The sequence below is a fragment of the Furipterus horrens genome, unplaced genomic scaffold, assembly GCF_987537825.1.
Source record: "Furipterus horrens unplaced genomic scaffold, mFurHor1.1.pri manual_scaffold_2, whole genome shotgun sequence".
NCBI lineage: Eukaryota > Metazoa > Chordata > Mammalia > Chiroptera > Furipteridae > Furipterus > Furipterus horrens.
Genome location: NW_028327172.1, coordinates 119,039,595 through 119,060,166, shown reverse-complemented (window position 1 = coordinate 119,060,166; position 20,572 = coordinate 119,039,595). Strand labels below are relative to the sequence as shown.

The 20,572-nt window shown below is 37.4% G+C and overlaps 1 protein-coding gene across 2 annotated transcripts in view; it reads left to right on the top strand.

Annotated features, from left to right (window-relative positions):
- SLC39A8 (solute carrier family 39 member 8) overlaps window positions 1-5,518 on the top strand; it is a 74,339-nt gene extending 68,821 nt beyond the window's left edge. For both annotated transcript variants that reach the window (XM_090266344.1, XM_090266343.1), the window contains 3 exons: window positions 2,690-2,897; window positions 3,085-3,269; window positions 5,310-5,518. In XM_090266344.1, the coding sequence (XP_090122470.1) occupies window positions 2,690-2,897; window positions 3,085-3,269; window positions 5,310-5,459 (543 nt within the window). In that variant the 3' untranslated portion in view covers window positions 5,460-5,518. The remainder of the gene's footprint in view (window positions 1-2,689; window positions 2,898-3,084; window positions 3,270-5,309) is intronic.
- The last annotated feature ends 15,054 nt before the right edge of the window (window positions 5,519-20,572 follow it).

Here is a 20,572-nt window from a genome sequence, read left to right as displayed (position 1 = left end):
AAATGTATAACTGTTAACCTACCCAACAGTGCCAATTGAGACCTAAGCTTATAAAGCTAAAAGGAAGCATAGTAAAAAGAGTTAATAATATTTGTACTTAGAGGTAAAATTATCATGCCTGATATATTAATTTATTTTTCAGAATTAAAGGCGTTTGTATACAGTTTGTATATAGTATATAATATCAGGTACTCAAGACTAAGCCATTATAAGTAAATAAAGAAATTATAAACTGTAATTGAAAAATGAAAAAGAAAATAAATAAAAAATTATAAATATGTGATTAGGTAAACCAAGTTTGGAAGATGAGAACAACTGGTCCTACTAAGTGTCTCTTGGCAGTAAATTTTTGCAAAGCCAATGTCTCTTTCTGTATGTTTTTTTCATGACCACCTTTGTTTCTCAATTGATAGTAATTGCTTCCTGTCCTGGAGCATTTATTCTAAGCTATGTACTAAATCACAATTGTTTCTATGTTTGTCCAGTCAAGATATATTAATGGCTAAATTAATTAAAAAAGAAGGTCATTTGACTGAGGTGTCTCTAATGCTATGGTGGCCTTTGGAAGCAAACCCAAATCTAAGCCTGTAAATGCCTGAAGGGCACAAAATTGAAACCTAGGGGCAAACAGTCACAAACAACCACCTAGGCTGTAAGTTATAGCCAATCAATAATTGCTTTGCTTTGCTTTTGCCTCTTCTCTATAAAATACTCTTCCGAGCTCCTGTTGGTGAATTGCTCTACCCACTTCCTGTTTGAAGCTGCCATATTTGAATTGATTTTTGTTCAAATAAACTCTTAGAATTTTTAATTTGCCTCAATTTACATTATAAACTAAAAAGGCCACATTTTAAGACCAGATGGAATTTTTTTAATGCTGATGAGGTTTGTCTTTTAAAATAAAATTAGATTAAACATTTAGTCCAGCATTGCTTCAAGTGTTTAAGAATAGTTTTTGACGAGAAGAGGGTGTTCTCCTTGTGAACTGCTTTCAGGTCCCTTTGCAAACAAGAAATTCCTGCCCACTGTCCACCATCCCTTTGAGTAGTGAAATAGTTACTAAAAAAAAAAAAAAAAAAAAAAAAAAAGCAGCCTATTACTTTCTTTGTGTGTGTGGATAAGTTAACTAACCTTTCTGTGCTTTAGTTTCCCCCACCTATAAAATGATGATAACAGCTGTGCTTAACTCATAGAATTGTTCTAAAGGAATTAAATATCTAAGTGCTTAGAACAGTGTCAGGCACATAATAAAACTATATGGCTTTGCTATGACTATTTCTACTGTTACTACGACGACTACTACTACCTTTACTATTACTAGCACTAACAATCCTCCCTCCTTCCCTATAAATTTAAGAAGTTATTGGCTCAAAATAACTTTGGCTGTGTCTACAAAAATCATCCCCCAAAGATCAAGATTTGCCATTAATGAAACAGTGAAAGGATGTACTGCAAGATCTGAAGTCAATTCTTAAAGAACAGTTCCGAGAGTGTTTTCAGTAATGAAGAGATGTTGGAGTACATGTAAAATCTCTCAGATGATTGCTTGGAAGAAAGTCCCTCTCAGCCAGGTATATAGTGCACATTTTTAAAAAAGTCAGCCATGTATTTTATATTTTGCTTCTCTAAGGTAAAAACACTTCTTGAAGATAGAAGCTGTATTTTCTGCTTCCATGCATTTCCTATAGCATTGAGCACACTGCTTCACAAATTGCAGATGTTCAATAAATATGTTGATTAGCTGCTTGACGGGAGGGGAATTAGGAATAAAATATTCTCTAGTTAATAGCAAATTGCTTCCCTACTTAAAATGTATTTGCATTTTATTATTTTTTACATTTATTTTTTTACAGTTTCTGGAAAACACTTTAGTTGACATTTGTCATTTGATTTTTATACAATTTTGTAAACTTCATGATAATTTAAGTTCTCACCAAGAGCCCCAATAAGATTTTATACTTTTGTTATTGTTTCAATTTGGAAAGAAGTGTTAGTGTAAAGGCAAGTCTGTTTCAATTACACTTCATGAAATTTGTTAAGAGAATCATTGAAATTAGAGCTGGTAGGAAATACGTTGTTACAGCCTAAACACCCAGCATAGCACCTGGAATACTGTGGAAACTTAATAAGTCATGGAAAAATAAATGAATCATTTAATATATTCTCCTCAGTTTACAGTTGAAGAAATTGAGGCCCAGTAACTTGCTCACAGTCATATAGTGGCGTAGGCCAGACTAGAGAAATGTTCTTTGATGTCGTCATGCTTTACATGTGGATTTCACATTTAAATTGTAACATGGAAAAGACTTTAAATTTAGTCTTTGAAAAATATTTTTTATTTTAATGTGTGTGAATATATCAGATTTGTAGGGTAATATCTGCTATATTTCCGGAAGATGGTAGTAGGCATTTGTTCAATAAATCAAAGGATTGTTTTAAGAGGAAAGTAAAATAAAATGTCTTTTAAGTGTCTTGCTCATAGCCTGTCAATCTATTCATTTCTTTTTTCCCTCCCATAAATTTTTTCATTCTGTTACATATGATCAGGGGTTCCCATCCAACATGAAAGACTTTCTGTTATACCATTTGTCCGTCTTCCTCAAGACATAACACACCTGCTTTTCTGAGTTTCTTAAGCCTTTCAAGAAATGTTGGTTATTCTGTTGATTGATTTTCTGCTATTTTACAGCATGAAAAAAAGGAGTCAAGCTCATGTACCTGTTTGAAGGGGCCCAAACTCTCAGAAATAGGTACAATTGCCTGGATGATAACGCTCAGTGATGCCCTCCACAATTTCATCGATGGCCTGGCAATTGGGGCTTCCTGCACGTTGTCTCTTCTCCAGGGACTCAGCACTTCCATAGCAATCCTGTGCGAGGAGTTTCCTCACGAGCTGGGTAAGGAGCCCTGCTCATGTAAGTCAGTTTCTTCATGGTTTCAGTGGAGTGAGACATTTCAGGTGACATACTTAAAATGTCTGCTTATGGCATCCAAGTCAAGAAGCCCTTATTAGACATTGATGATTATCTTTCATCTTATCCCCAAATTGAAAAGCCTCTTCATGTGATATTTCTTCTCTTCTAGGAGACTTTGTGATCCTACTCAATGCAGGAATGAGCACTCGACAAGCCTTGCTGTTCAATTTCCTTTCTGCATGTTCTTGCTATGTTGGGCTAGCTTTTGGCATTTTGGTGGGCAATAATTTTGCTCCAAATATTATATTTGCACTTGCTGGAGGCATGTTCCTCTATATTTCTCTTGCGGATATGGTAAGAAAATTTTAAATTTATCTTGTTTTAGTTTAAAACTTATAAATGAACACCTGGGTTACAATTTGACTAAGAGTGAAAGTTTTGTTGTAATTTAAAACATTGCTAGTTTAACAGATAACTCCTTTTGAGTAGTTTGTAATAATATTAATTTGAAAGGGATTCTCATTGGTTCTTTAATCTATGACCTTATTGATAGAAAAGGAAAGAAATTATTTTTGCTGAAGTAGAGATATTTTCCCAAGGTTTTTTGTCTTGTGGTGGATAAGTCTTGTATTCTATTATAGTATGTCCCTTGGGATTTTTTTTCTTCCCTTTTGTGAGGATATCACAATAGAAGAGGAAGAGCTTGTTTTGTGAATAGAATAGAATTTTGTTATTTCTAAATTCTAAACAGTGAGAATATTTTTAGTGAAAATAGGTGAATTAAAATTGTAAAATATGTACAAGGGTCAGTATATATTTGTATCAATATTTATGCTATGGCTGTGTCTATGTATTTATTTGTGTCATGTGTGTGTGTGTTTCATGTGTGTTTAAGAGAGAATGTTAATGATCATATGCATTTTCAAATGAATCATTGATAGCTTTTTAGAAAATGAAGAGGTGCTAAGTGTATGCAAATCAAAGAATATTTCCTTTGCATTTGTAACTGAATATGTATTACAGACATAATTTAATAAATTAATTTCCTCTATCTGCATTCTTAGCCACAAATGATAACGGTCTAGCTCTGTTCATGGTGCTGTGCAGACCCTTGGAACCATCACTGCATTTATATCTTTCTTCACAGAATTAATGGCTCCTAGTCTGTGCTGGGTCATCACTTCTCCTTTCTCTGACATAAGAACAGAATCTATTAGTGTTTAGTTGGCAGAAATAATACTGATAAATGATGCTGTATATATGTAACAGCAGTTTCACTCTTTTCTGAATGGTTTCACCCATTTCATCCTTGTAACAATTTTCTTAAATTGGGCACATGGTTGACTGTGGAGACCTTTTGGATGCTGGTATTGTATAATGCACCACTGAATACGCAGCAAGCATTTTGGAATATGTTTTTAAAAGTGGTATTTACAGATCTCTGCATGGGACCTTTTCAGTAGGAGTTACCTGCTGAGAAAGGGTAGATCTTAGTACAGAACTTGGGGTTTTAATTGCTTTCACTGTAATGAGATTGTTAGTCTTCAATCCTAGAGCATAGCATAATTTATTTAAAAACCTAGTAATTTTGTGAGGGGTAGAGCAAGAAAAAGGACACAAGTTGAAAAGAACATAAATTAAACATATAGTGATTGCTAAAAAATTATATATTCACATACCATGGATTGATATTTCTGTACCAGGCCTGAAAATTGATAGGGAATTGGGGAAACCACAGTGAACAAAGAGAGGCTTTCTGTTGACAAAGAGGGGAACTTAAAATTCAACAAACAAGCAAAACCACACACACAACTAAGTAATTACAAATAAAAAATCTGTGAAATTAAAGTAAAGCAATATATATGATGAGAGATGTAAATAAAGGAATCTAATTTAAGTTAGAAGGGGCTAAGAGAAGTCTTTCTAGGAAAATATGATTTAAGTTGAAACCTGAAAGATTGAACTCATTGAAAAATTGGAGGCAGAAGAGTGCATATAGAAATTTTAGTGCGTGTGAAGATTTGAGGAAGGAAAGAGGCTGGATACATTTGAGGTTCTGAGAGAATTGTATAGGTGGAGGGGGGAGAGAGAGAGAGAGAGAGAGAGAGAGAGAGAGAGAGAGAGAGAGAGAGAGAGAGAGAGAGAATGAGAGAGAGAATAAAATGAGCTATATCTCATTTAATTAAATAACTCACCTGGGGAACACTATTTTAACACTTTTATGCTTGTTTATGTCTAACAAGGTCAGGTATTCTTATGGTGCTACCTATGTTAAAACATGTAAATATTTGAAATAAATTAACCATCCTCCACCCCCTCAGAAAGCTGTAAATTACTATTTTATGTTTTACCACAAGATGGCAACAGTTATCTAACAATATATCTTCCTTCTAGTTTCCAGAGATGAACGACATGCTGAGAGAAAAGGTAACTGGAAGAAAAATTGATTTCACCTTCTTCATGATTCAGAATGCTGGAATGCTAACTGGATTCACAGCCATTCTGCTCATTACTTTGTATGCAGGAGAAATTGAATTGGATTAATAGTAAATGAAAGATGGTGTTGTTAAAGAAGGCATTTAATAAATAAAAACATCTCCAAAGGATTTTAAGCTGATCCTGTTTAGTTAAAAGATAATTTTTTCAACTATAGGTTAATGAATCTTGTTATTGCTTTCAGATCTGTGAAATAGGCCATTATTTGTTATTAAAAATGTTTCAAAAGGTTATCAGTTCCAGTCTGAAAAGCCTTATATACAAGATCTTTGATGAATACCCATGTTTTCATGTATCATACATATTAGAAAATCACCACAGAGCAAGAAACATGCAGTCTATAATCACTTGGATACCCAAACCAAGAAAAAAAATACAAGCTAGGTTTCATAAGCTTTTAAACCTCGATGGTAGGATCAGAAGTCCAAGTGGTTTCAGGGTGATTTTCTTTTAATTACTTTGTCCTAGTGCTTTCATGAGCAAGTACATCAAAATGCAGGAGAAAACCAAAATGTATACAGCACAGATACAAATGATTCCGAGGCCTTCATGAACCCAGGAAAAACAGAGTGCTCACACCTTTTGTTGTTTTATACTTTTGTTAGGTATTTATAGGATTGTTTTGAAAACCATTCAATATGAATTATGAAATCATTAAAGCTTTGCTAGTCCTAGTATGTTTAGACTTTATCTGATGCTTTATCTCTCAGGGTAAACTCTACCCAGTTTCACAAGAGATGGGATTGGCTTTGTATGACTTGGGCTGTGCTTGCCCCAAACAAATGGCAGGTTAGTATGTAAAGCTGGTGACTGACAACTCAGTTTTCATGTACAATGTGTTTGCTTTGTGAAGGTGGAGACTATGCTAGTTTGTAGAAAGAAATTGAACATAATTTTAAGTAATTTTCTTTTAAAGATGAACACAATTATTTAGCAAATGATATTTTGAATAAATGCAGAACAACAGCTGGACTACTGCTGTATGTCAAGGACTGATTATCTGGAAAACGTGTTCCTTATGGGATTGAGTCATTCAGAAAAGACTTCTTTTGTGTTCAGTCTACATTTTTCTTATGTGGTATATGTTGGGGGGAAAAATCTGTACACCATGGTTATTTTTCTACCTTTTATAAGAGATAGAACCTGCTTTCTCATTTAACTGATATAGAAAGTTGGTCTGAAATTGAACATCCTAACCTCAATTCACACTCCCAAGTCATTTAAGAAAGATGATTTGACAGTGAAGAAAATGACTTAAAAAAGCCAATAATGATCTCAGGAATTTCATTTTCCCACAGTATAAAATGGTGTGACATATCTATAATGCAGATCTGATGAATATTTAACATGTATATGAATGTACATTTCATTTTATGGCTAACAATGAAAAAATTACTGTTTGACCAAATAGTAAACACCTTTGAAACCATGTATTGTGTCTTTCATTATTAATTTTAAGTATGTATCTCAAGTGACTTCCATATATTTGGTGTTATGGGGGACAGAGATGAAAAGGAAATTGGTGTTGTGTTTCTTTCAAGGATATTCAGCAAATAAAAACTATAAAGATAATAATTGTTCATTCAAACCGTAGATTCAAAGCATAGAATCTATTTTTATCATGTCATCTGTTTACACAATTTTAAGAAATAATATTTAGCTTTTCAAAGCTTAGATTGTATGTCTGGGCTAAGAAAGTATTTACAACATGATATTAAAACAAATTTTCATTTGCCACAGATGATTGTATATGTGGACTGTCTGGGCACTTTGTGTTATTTTCTCCTGTTTTGACCTTTTGGCCATTTTCTTCAACTATGAGTTGAACACAGGCAATACAGCATGAAAGCCCAAAACCCAGAAAGAAAACTGCTACTTATTGGAGACTATGGTTGCAGTCTCCAATAGGTAGGAAATGGAAAGCCATGATTAAATTTAAATTATTCTAGATAACTCTTATCAGTCAACATGTCTTATACTGAAGCATTTATTATACTAGTTAAACAGTTTTTAATTTTTAGACTTTAAATATGCTATGACAAACCAAAAAATGATTCTAAGACATTACATATTGGGTTATATACTTTTATTTTGCATTATTAAACTTTTTTAAAATGCTTAATAGTTGCTGGCACTTTTTGAGTTGTGTATTAGATCCTGTCTAAGCCTGTTCAGGCTGCTGTAACAAAATACTACAGGCTGAGAAGCTTATAAACAACGGATATTCATTTCTCACAGCTCTGGAGAGTGGATGTTCAAAACCAAGGCACCAGCAGATTTGGTGTCTGGTGAGAACCTGTTTTCTGGTTCGTAGATGGTGCCTTTTTGCTGTGTCCGCACATGGTGGAAGGGGCAGGGGAGCTTTTTGGAGCCTCTTTCCTAAGAGCACTAATCCTATTCACAAGGGCTTCACTCTAATGACCTAGGTACTTCTCAAAGCTTCCACCTCATACCATCATCTTTGGGGTTAGGATTTCAACATATGAAGTAAGGGGAATACAAGCATTCAGAACATAGAAGACCCCTATTACTACCTGAAAAATTGGAGGCTCCCACCAGGTTATTCTCATTTTCACAGGTCTGTTGATTAGAGTTCAGCTGATCTAGCCTGGGATTTTGCTGTGTTGCTCAGCTTCAGGCTGGGGGTCTTCTAGCCTGGGCCGCTGTAGTAGGAGGTGTGTAAATCATGTGGCAAAGGGCATAGATGTGTAATTCTAATACAGGGGAAGAGTGAGCAAGTACAAAAAGATTCAGTCTACTTTAAGTGGTGTCTATAGGCTATCTAGTATTTCATTTTACTTGGTAGAAATATCTAACATTGGTAATAATTCATCAGAAGCTTCCAGAACCAGTTCCTTATTCTAACTCAAATATTTATTTGGATTCCCTTTTATTAGAATATTATTTTCTTTCCTTTACCAGTGTAAGTTCATTGCTAGTTAAGTCAGGATAATATGTGTTCGCTCAGTTTGCAAGTCTAACCTGCCATGTTCATTTCTATAGCAGTTGCTTAGTGTAGCCAACAAGAGAGTTCCCCATTCACAGTTCCAGAATAGCATTTTATTATCTCTAGATGCTTAGTAAAGCCTCACTGAATTGGATGTTTCCAATCTAAGATATCTAAAGAAGTTTCTTTAACTAGGAGCTTAAATTTTTTTAAAAAAAGGAATTAATTGAGATAACCAAAACAGCACTATGAGTTTACCAGGTAATTAACACAGGTATCTTCCTTTGGGTCTTCCTTTGATTTTTATCAATAGGCTACCATGATTTCCAGGCAATTTGTTCAGTTAAGGTCCGTTACAGTACAAGAGGTTTTTAACGAAATAATAAATTTCCTAACACTGCTGTTGCTATAGCTACTGTCTCTCTGACACTTTGTCTGCCCCCAGCTGTGGGTGGCAACACCTGTATTAGATTTCATTTCCCTTAGCTTCCTTTCTGTGCCGAATATGCACAAAGTATCCTTTCATGGCCATTTAACTTCCTATATTGGAGGTTCCCCAACTTCTACATGTCTCATAATCAGTGATTTTACTAGTAAAATTTCAGGGAAACTAATGTGATGTGATAAACCAAAAACTCCAAATACCTGTTCTATTCATTCTATGACAGGCATTTTCTCCGATTTTAACATTTCCAAATGATGTGCTACAATCACTGGCAACCAGGTGGCATTGTTGAGGTGGTTACAGTCGTGTGAAAATTAAAATAATCTGTTGGAGTCTGAGCTGGCCAGAAAAATGCCAGTATCACTGTGTTTAGGATTTGATGTTGCGCAATAACAGGCACTTAAGCACATCAGGCTTACTTTCCTTCCTATGAAAGGAGCATGGCAGAGGCAGAGCAGGGCTGCCCCGGCAGTTTCAAGGTCACTGGGACCCAGGATGCTTTGATCTGTCATCTAGGGCTCTGACTTCAAGATTATTTTTTGTTCTAAGGTGTTTGCTGGAGGGATCTAGCCTTATAGTCCAAATTATACATAATAGGAAGGAAGATGGGATAGAAAAAACAAAAATTCACAGCCAACTCTTCATCACTCTTAAAGGAGCTTTCTCAGAAGTAATAAACAGTATTTCCAGTTATATTCACTGGCCAGAATTAGTTACATGGCCATACCACCTTGCAAGAGAAGCTGGGAAATAGTTTTATCTGGCTACACTGCTCCAGTAAAATCAGGGCTCTATTACTAAGAAGCGAAGAATGGACATTGTGTAGACCAGTGGCCACCTCAGGTATAGACAGGTTTGTGCCTGGTTCACTTGAGGGAATTACTTCCTAGCTGGCTCTGACACAGCCAGGTGAGGGAACTCTTCTTTCAGGGATTCTCATGATTTTCCAGATTAATGCTGTATCACTTTGACCATTTTAGTTGTACTGACCCACATGACCAGGATGGTCTAAATTTTAAGAAAAGTGAAAAATAAAACAATCCCCCTCCCTCCAAATCCAAACCTCATTTTCTATGGACTCTGATCTTTCTTTTTAAAACTCTTCTGCTTATCAGGCTCATATCCAGAACTATATAACTATCAGCAGAAGTTGGCAAAAATAAATGTTAAAAATTATTTATTCCCTGTCCACCAATATAGGTCATTACAGCTATTTAGCATAAGCAAACTTGGGTCAGAAATGATATTTGTTATCTGGTATTTGTATAAAATTAAAATGGTGACTACTGGTGACATCAAATATCAACATCATTTAGTTTGGCCAGACACAGCATGATTGCCAAAGGACAATTTTAATGGGTAGAGGTTGTAACCTTTAAGTAACTGTTGACTTTCTACTTCGGTGATTGTGCATATTATCCCCACAACTGCATAGACCAGTCTGTGGCAAAACCCTGGCAGGGGAACATGTGGATAATTTATGACCGTACTTGTGGTCACCAAAGAGATATCTGATCAAGGGTCATGGGAAAGAAAAATAAAGACATAACATTTTAAATTATAGGGGAAAGTCTCAGGAAGCATTTAGATCAGAAATGCTTTCCTCCCTCAGAAAGCTGAGGCTGTTCTTAAAGCCTGTCTCATTTTCAACTTTGCGGCAGGCTCCACCAGTGGGCCCGCAGCGTGCTCAGCAGGGCCTCGCTGTAGTTAGGGCTGGATGTGGTGGCCCGGGGTCTGACTCCTTTCCAGAAAACAGAGGCTGGGAGGATGCTGGCAAGTGGCTTTGAGGATCAAGTGAGGAGACTTGCTGCTGTGTTTGGCTTGGCCTTCAGTTTCTTGGGACAAAGGATACATGAATATTCCTTTGGCCTAATGTGAGCCACTTGGGGTGTGAGAGATCTGGTCTGGAACAATTTTAAAATCATATGTAAGAGGAGTGCCATCTTGAGGACAGAGAAGGTCAATATTGAGTAGACTTGTGGAAAACCAAGGATGGAGCCAGGTGAGGGAACTGGAGAACTAGAATACACTATTGGGGAGGAAATCCTCTGAAGAACCCTAAAAGTGTTGATAAGATTAGCTATTTAAAAATTACTTTATATCCCATTATAGTTGACATACAGTATTATACTAGTTTCAGGTGTACAACACAGAGTGATTAGACATTTATATACCCTATGAAGAGAAAGGTTTAGACAGCATGAAGCCATATTTTGACTGTACCAGTCAAGTAAGAGCTTTTCTCTGCCTCCTTTTACCTCCTCCATCCAAGCACTTAACCCTGCAGGGGCCTGAAGCCACAGTTAACACATAGGGCGAGTAAGAGAGGTGGAAGAAAAATCTTACATTTAAATACATTGAAGTACTGATCAATATATTGAACTGGATACTTTCAATAATTGACCTGAGACTGTGTTTGTCTTAAAGCGATTGTGGGAGTTTATGTTCCCCCAGAGTCTGTGTCAGAACAGTCATTGTGCCAGCCCAAGTTTTATCCAGCTCCATGCCTCGAGCATGTGAGGCAGGAAATCAAAAGTTGTTTTGGGTTCATCATGTAAGTACTGCATGGCAATGTGCTGATTCGATACGCAATTTAAAATCAATACTCAGGACAACCCTTCGAAATGGGTTCTATTTTTAATACCAGGCCGGGCTGCAGCTGAGAAGCTGAGAGCTTGTAAAGGGGCCCTGGTCTTTGCGTGTATGGTTCGGGCAGAGTGTGACTGTAGTCCTGCCCCAACGCTGCTGACCCTAGGCAGCAGCTGCAAACAGGAGAAACTCTTCCTCCCGCAGTGTCCCAGGGGCCCTCTACTGAGAAAGCTCAACAAGATGCTTACTTTAACAAATTCTGTTCATTAGGGCAGAGCATGTGTTGAAGGGCGAATCTGGAGCTCAGAGGCAATAAAGTGATATGTGGCACAGGGAGTATGACCAGAATGACACGACTGTGATGATGGGACTTCGTGCACTTGCGGTTGGGAACATGAGCTTTTCTATTGTACAGAAAGGAGACCCACTTTCCACCCATCTATTTCCTGCTTTTTATCCCAGGGGACTGACCTGTGGGTACATCAAAGGATTTAGCCAATGGGAGACTTCAAAAGGAGACCAGGGGAGAGGGGAGAGTGAGGATAGGGTTTCAGTTTCCTCACTGGACTGTCTTCCCCCTGGGTGTCCTTGGGCTGTCCGTGTTGCACAAGTAAAGGGCAGCTCCTCTCCAGAAAGCCTTTCCAGGCAGAGTGGCTTTCACTACTTGTAGTAAAGGATGTTTCCAATCTGTCACAGGTTGGAACTTTAGTAAATAGAAGGCAGAGGGATTACTAGAAAAATGAAGTAAAAAAATAAAGACACAGCTAATCCTAATCATTTTATCGTTAAAGACCTACAATTATTCTGTCCAATTGCCATTGAATTTTGTTAATGCTTTCTCTCAATTTCATTAACTAGTTCATCTTTCGTCTAACAAACACTAGACCAACACAGGTCTGTGGATTCCTTCCCTTGCTTTTGGCAATCACTCTGTCCGACCCCTTGGCATAGGGGTGGTGGCATTTCTGTTGCTCTTAGCCCTAGTTTCACACTGTGGTTTCCCTAAATCCCACGTGCATATTTGTAATTACAGTTCTGTGCCACTTTGGTCCGGGATATGTCTGAGAAATATGACAATAGGTAATACTGCTGTTGTGCGAACATCACAGAGTTCATTTACACAAACCCAGATGGGACAGCCAACCACTGTCCTTGCATGAGCTATGCTTCCATAGGACTAGCAGTGCGGTAGGTTTGCCTACACCGGCATCACCACAAACATGTGAGTAATCATAGTGTAAGCTGGGACAGATAGCTTTTTTTTTTGGTAGTACAGGCATGTGACTTAAGCTTCGGTGGCTGCGGTGTCCACTTTCAAGCCGGCTTATCTCAGATAAACACATTGCCAGCTACACACTAGATCCAGAGCCAGGACACCTCCCTCACTGTGGCTCCTTTGTTTTAGAGCTTTTACTTGATTTTGATAATTGACCTTTTGGGTGCTTTTTTTTTTTTTTTTTTTTTTTAACTCTTCCCATGCTTTAAATTCCCACTCATACATTTTAAATTCACTGATAAAGAGGGGCCCCATGAAACCCTAGGTCCCCACCCTCAACCCAAATAAAAGCAGAACCCCAGACCTGCTCTCTCATGCTCGTTCTCTCTCTCTCTCTCTCTCTCTCTCTCTCTCTCTCTCTCTACCTGTGGCCCTATTGTATGTCTGTCCATTGGTGTGCCTTGTATGTTCCAGGGCTTAAAAGAAATAAACTTTTCCTTTTTTCATCAAAGTCTCCTAATGGTTATTGCTAAAGGGCCTCTTGCAACTGTAATAAGAACCACAAGGGTCATTGGTTTAATTGTCACGTTGGTTCAGAAAGGCGAGATGTCTGTGACAAGCTTACCTGGGCCCAGGCAGTACTATCTACAGAATGACGCCTGCACAAAACAGAAAGGCGGTGTGCTACCACATTACCATGGCTACGGCGTCACTAGGCCAAAGGAGTTTTTAAGTTCCATTATAATCTTACAGGACCACTGTCCTATATGCAGTCTGTCATTGACCAAAATATTGTTATGCTGTACATTAATGTAAACCTTTTGTAAATAAATAAACATACCTCACGTTATCCTAGTTTGAGTGGGGCATTTGTTTCCAGCTGTGATTGCGACTGATCAGCAGTAAATGTTTATCCTGGAAGAGAAGGTGACTGAGTGTGAATGTTGGGGAGAGAGTAAGACACTAAAGTGGGTAAGTGCGAGTGGAATTAGTATGATTTGAAAACAAACTGAAAGTTGGCAGGGTGAAAGATAATTAGAAGGCATACATGACGTGTTCTTAGGTTAACAGGATGAAACTAAGTTAGATCAGCGATTTTCAACCAACATGGTGCAAGAATTTTTAAAACATGCAATACCTGACTGTTTAGTCAGCGGCACTGAACCTCTTTTCCCTTAGATGTCAAAATAAAAAAATGATAACAACCAACACAACAATAGCTACCCAGTGTGAATGAAACAAAAATATACCTGTTTTTTGTCAGATAGACAAAAATATATTTTTGGTGTGCCGCAGAATTTTAGTAATTAGTGTATGTGCGCCATGAGATGAAAAAAGTTCAAAATCGCTGAGTTTGATTAATGTGTATGAGTAATAATTCAAACAGAGAAGAAGATCTAGGATGTTTTGAAAGACTAGCTATGAAGTATACTTATTATATTTCTGGCAGATAAGCATCTTTTGAACAGATAAAAAATTCCAACTCTCTGTGAGGCAACACTTCCTTAAACATCACACTTAAAAAATAAAGACAGATTTCTAGGGGAGGAAGAGTGAATATATTTCTACAAATGATGCTGAATAAACAATTTGTGCCTTATGAAAAAAGTTCCTTGTACATGTATCATATTTCTCCACTTAAAATGCACTATGAATTATTTTGAGGCATATCTGAGTGAGAAAACCAGGGACTCCAGCTTGCAACCACAGAGTGAGAGCCTCAGTCTATTTGCAGTACTCACCTGTGAACAGACAATGTTCTTTCTTTGAGGTTTTTAAATACTTATTAGCCTTAACGTTGTTCTTATTGATTGAAGGAGGGATTGTTATGAACTGGTAAGCACTGATTTTAGATACCTTAGAAACTTTGGGAAGGTATATCATATGCATCTTTCTCTTTTTCCCACCTTTGTTTTCTGTCTTTCAATATAATGCATTCTTTTAAGTTGTAAAAACTAAACCTCAGAATTTTGTGAAAACTTTTTATAGAACACGTGTGAGAAAAATCAACTGTACTGTCATAGTAATCCCCTGGTGTTTGAAGGTGAAAAAAGTTTAAAAAATTTTAGAATAGTGAATATCAGAGGTGATATTGTGTAAGGTAGGGGTTAGGTGGCCCTATAACTGCAGTGACGAACTGATGAAAGTGATATTAAGTAATTGCCAGCATGGCTAGAGTGATGAATTTTTCCTGTGCATTTTGACTTCCATTCTTCTTTTTGTAACAGCTTCAGTCTTCCTCTTAGAAACTGGCTGCTCCTACTTTCAGTGATTCTGGCGGGCCTGTCGCCCATGGCACCTACTCCACTCCTGTGCCCAAGCAGGACAAGCCGCCCAGGCTAGTCCAGTTATAATCTTTCCACCGAACTTCCCACATTGGAGATGAGGAGCTGGCTTTGGCCTTTTGGACATACTCCAGAGCTGCTGGTGGTCGCGTCTGGTACAAGGAAAAGTAGAAGATCTGCTTGAAGAATAAGGTGGAGAGAGACATATTCAGCTGTCAGTGGTTCTAGTCTCCGACTTCCTTGGTACACTTCTGATTTTTCTGAAATCCCTTCAATGTTGTAAGTTATCAAAGTTATTCTAATGTCTCTTGAAGTCCTTTCTTCTTTAGATTTAGATAATTTAATTTGAGTCTCTGTTACTTGAAATAAACTTTCTAACTCATACAGTAGGTAAATACTGATATCTTCATTTTAAATGCAATTTCTAGTTTTTGAAGTTAGTGCTTTTTGGATCTCCCATTGGCAAGGTTTAGGATCAATTTTCTATTTTGGGCAGAGTATAGCAAAATCTCCATTACGTTCCACAAATGGTGAACAAGTCTTTCAAAACTTGCAAATGATTTCCAATTTATTTTATTTCACTTTATAATCAGAAACATTGTAGATATTTAAATTTTTTGTTTAGCTCTGTTAGTACATCATGAGTGATGGTTGTTTCTCAGTGGTGACTTAGGGAGAGGGTGGTATTTAACGCCACTGAAATGCTTTGGAGCTAAAGGGACCTCAGTCTGTAATCTGAACAACTTGTTCAGAACAGATAATGGTGTTGAGATTAATATTCTATTCTATGTATAGACCCACGATTTAAATAGTAGGAGCAGGATAATGAAGGGAGTAAGTTATATGCCTTGATAAACCATACAAAATCAGGCTTTTCAGATAACTCCAAGTAAGATGCTTTATGTGGGATAGGAATCTAGGCCATACTTCATTCACCATGTGTTCCCAGAAAAATGCAGTCTCTTAGCAACTATCATCTGGTTGTCAAGTTATTTGATTTTTACAGACACCTGGCTTTTTTCGGCACATACTTCACTAGTGCTTAAGCATAATATTCAGGTTAGTGTTGGAATGATTACATTTCACTTTATTCCAAATGATACTTTAAAATTAACAATTCAAACTTTACTTATTTTAAAAATAAACTAAGCTGTTGCAAGGAATAATTGCATGGAATGAGAAAAAAACCCTGAGCTTGTTCTCCTGTGAATTAATTCATTAATTAACTCAATAAAACATATATTTGATGTTAACTAAAGCCTGGCCCAGAGAATACAAAAACCAATCAGAGCCCACATCTGCCCTCAGGAGGCTCATGCAATCAGTCAGGCAGACGGGCAGACACACAGACGAATAGTCACTGGGCACAAGTGGAAGACTTTTCCTTAGGGTGAAATGATAACCAGTCAAGCAATACTTAACAGAGGAGATAACATCTGACAATTTGACTTTGGTTTCAGTGAATAATTTTTAATTCCTTTCTGACCAGACCTTTTCTCCTTCCCATGGATGCAACCAAGAACATCACTCTTGTGACTTAACTTGAAATGGAACACTTTTGCAGTTAATGGCAAATGATATTTTGGTATCACCAGAATGTTACTTTTGGTGTCATTACACTGGTATCATTTATACTGTAGCGTGTAAACATATTTGAGGTGAAGTGTTCCAGGTAATAAGATTACTATTATTACTACAATAATAAAGAGAATGTAAACAATTTAACTGAAAAAAGGCTACTTAGGAGTATGCATTCTGTAATTCCAACTTTTGCTTCTAGATGTATGTGTGTATAAAATATACAGATGGGAAACATATTTTATGATGCATTAGTTAGTAGGGTTATATCTGTGGTGTTGTAAATTGCTTCAGATTGGTTCTGTGTAAAATATTAACTTGTTTTCAATTTTCTTCAATAAACATATTTATATCAGTGTTTTAAAAGAAAAAATTGCAGTTGGTGGGATTTAAATCATTCAAAAAATTTTATTTTCTCAATTCTCTTCAGTGAACATTTATCCTAAACAACAACAACAACAAAAGAAAAAAACAAAAAGCTAACAAATGCAATTAGAAAAAAGGAGAAAACTTAAAGAACTCCCAACTTGAAGGACTGAAAAATTTAGGGGAGCATACTAACTGATACGCATAACACCTTGTTGTGTTCCTTCCCCTTGTCTATCAGTCTAGGTTGTAATTGCACTCTCTGGAATATTTCACCTCCAGATCCTAGCAATTCCATTCCCTTCACCAGTGATTGGTTAGGAGTAGGCATATGACAAAATTTTGACCACTAAGACAAGACAGTATGTGTGCTGAGAAGTTAAAAGGAGTAAGGAAGAGATATTCTCTACTTCTTTGGGGCATTGTATCTAGATATGATGTCTGGAGCAGCTGTCTTGCTATTGTTATGGGTCAAATTGTGTGTTTCCCCCAAAAGATATATTGGAGCTTTAACCCCTCGTACCTTATTTGTAACTAGGATCATTGCAGTTATATAATTAGTTACAAAATAAGGCTGTACTGGAATAGAGTGGATTCATATTCCAGTATAATTGGTGTTCTTATAAAAAGGTGAAATTTGAGCACAAATATACACACAAGAAGAATGCCATGAAAAGATGAAGGCAGAGATTGTGGGGATGCTTCTAGATGCCAAGAAATGCCAAAGATTGCCAGAAAACTACCGGAAGCTGGGAAAGGGGCATGGAACAGATTCTATCTTCCCCTAGGCACAACTTGATATTGGATTTCTAGCCTCGAGAATTGTGAGACAATACATTTCTTTTTTTTTTTTTAAAGTATATTTCATTGATTATGTTACAGTAGTTTCAATTTTTTCCCCTTTGCTCCCCTCGGCCTAGTACCCCTCTTCCCTCCAGCAACCCCACCCCCCTTAGTTCATGTCCATGGGTCGTTGCATGTAAGTTCTTTGGCTTCACCCTTTCCTATATTATTCTGAACATCCCGCTGTCTATTTTGTACCAACTAATTATGCTTCTTAGTCCCTGTACCATTTCTCCATTTTCCCCCTGTCCCCCTCCCAGCTGATAACCCTCCAAATGATCCCCATACCTATGATTCTGTTCCTATTCTGGTCTTAAGTAGGTCCCTTTGACATTTCATATAATAATGGCTTGGTGATGAACTCTTTTAGTTTTACCTTATCTGGGAAGCACTTCATTTGCCCTTCCATTCTAAATGATAGCTTTGCTAGATAGAGTAATCTTGGTTGTTCCTTGATTTTAATCACATTGAATACTGCTTGCCAGTTCCTTCTTGCCTGCAAAGTGTCTTTTGAGAAATTAGCTGATAGTCTATAGGACCCATTTGTAGGCAACTCTCTGCTTTTCTCTTGCTGCTTTTAGGATTCTCTTTTTATCTTTCACCTTCGGCATTTTAATCATGATGTGTCTTGGCGTGGTCCCCTCTGGGTCCAGCTCGCACGGGACCCTCTGTGTTTCCTGTACTTTTATGTCTATTTCCTTTGCAAAATTTGGGAAGATTTCCTTCCATTATTTTTTCACATAAGTTCTCAATTTCTTGCTCGTCCTCTTCTCCTTCTGGCACCCCCATGATTTGGATGTTGGGACATTTAAAGTTGTCCCAGAGGTTCCCAAACCTCATCTTATTTTTTTCAATTATTGTTTCCTCATTCTGTAGTGGTTGACTGTTTTTTTCTTCCTTATGTTCCAAATAATTGATTTGAACCCCGGTTTTCTTCCCTTCACCATTGATTTTGTGTGGATTTTCCTTCACTTCACTTTGCATAGCCTTCACTTCTTCTCTTATGCATTTGCCATACTCAAGCATATCTGTCAAGCATGTGAGCATCTTTATAACCAGTGTTTGGAATTCTGCATCTGTTAGGTTGGCTATCTCCTCATCACTTAGTTCTCCCACTGGAACCTTGATCCATTCCCTCTTTTGGGCCATACTTCTCTGTCTCCTCATCTTGACATTCTCCCTTGTTTGTTTGCCTCTGTGTCTTAGATAGAGCTGTCACTTCTGTTACGTTGTAAGGGGCGGAGCCTCAGGAATTCGTCAGTACAGTGCGACCTGTTTCACCACGTTGTGGTGCTGTAGTGGGGGAGGGGTCTGAGAGGGAACAATGTTGCCTGCCCAGCACTCGCCCCTTTTACAGGCACTTCTCCCACTTCTGTATGGGACTGGTGCCCCTCTAGCTGTTGCCCTGCCTGTCATCCCCAGAATGGGTGGGTCTGTGGATGTTTTAGGACCGTTGGGGCCCTTTAAACAAGCACACTCTGCTGAGAGACCAGCAGTTTCTGCTTCCACCCTAACTCTCACTGGTTTGCACAGTCAGAAGCAATGAGGCTTGATTTTCCCTGGTGCTGGGACAGTGAGCTTTGAGGTCCGGCGAGGAGCTGGGAACACTCCCCAGGTGTCCCTCCTGACTTTTTAAAATGTGTAACTGCTTTCTGCTGGCCTGCTGCTACCACTGCTGCTGCCACCACCACAGCACCTCCTCTCCTCCCTGGCTCCGCCTCTCCTGTCTGGATTAGTATTTCTCTTTATATCTTTGTTTGTTGGACTTCCATGCAGTTTGATTTTCAGGAACTTCTGGTTGTTTCTATTTTCGAGGTAGTTGTATTCCTTCTTAGTTGTGGAGGGAGACACAGCATGTCTGTCTACGCCTCCAACTTGGCTGGAACTATATGATGTCAATACATTTCTTTTTAAAGCCTCTTAATCCCTAGTCAGTGTTACTTTGTTATGGTAGCTCAAGCTAATTAATATAGTACCTTGAGAGGAAATAACATAAGAACAAAGGTGACGTGCTGGGGAAGTATGCTCCAATTTGACAGCACCTGAATTTAAATCTTCTCCATGGAATCCCAGTGGCTTGGGGCTTCTTGATATGTATAATAATCACTTTCCTTAGTTGTGAAAACCCTTCTGAATTGTTTTAGATGACCAGAAATTAAAGCAAACCAATTCATCCTTTCTCATTGTCCTTTTCTGTAACCTAAATTCTAATGGCCAACTCTGCCCCTGGCCACTTTTATCCACTAGTCTTTCAGAAGTCTCTCTAAATGTCTAAAGTCAAGAGAATTCACACAGTCTGTTTTTCAGCAACTGAATTATTTCACTTAGCATAATGTTCTGCAGGTTCATTCATGTTGTCACATATTTCAGGATTTTCTTCATTTTTTAACTGAATAATATCGCATTGTGTGTGTGTGTATATATATATATATATATATATATATATATATAGCACAATTTCTTTATCCATTCACTCACCAATGGACATTGAGGTTGTTTTCATGTCTTGAATATTGTGAATAAAGGCTGCTATGAACATGCAAATGCTAATATCTTTCCAAGATCCTGATTTCAATTATTTTGGATAAATACCTACACATAGCTTGCTGGATCATGTAGTAGTTCTATTTAGAATTTTTTGAGGACATTATATACTTTTAAAAATAGTGGTTGCATGATTTGCATTCCCACCAACACAAAACAAGGGTCCAAATTTCTCTATTCTGTCCAACACTTCTTTTGTTTCTGCATGGTTCCATTTATCTAAAATTACCTTATCTAGAGGTATCTAAAATAGTAAAAATTATAGCAGAGAGTGAAATGGCAGTTGCCAGGGGGAAAGGGAAGTAGGAAGTTGCTTATCAACAAGCATAGTTTCAATTAAGCAATATA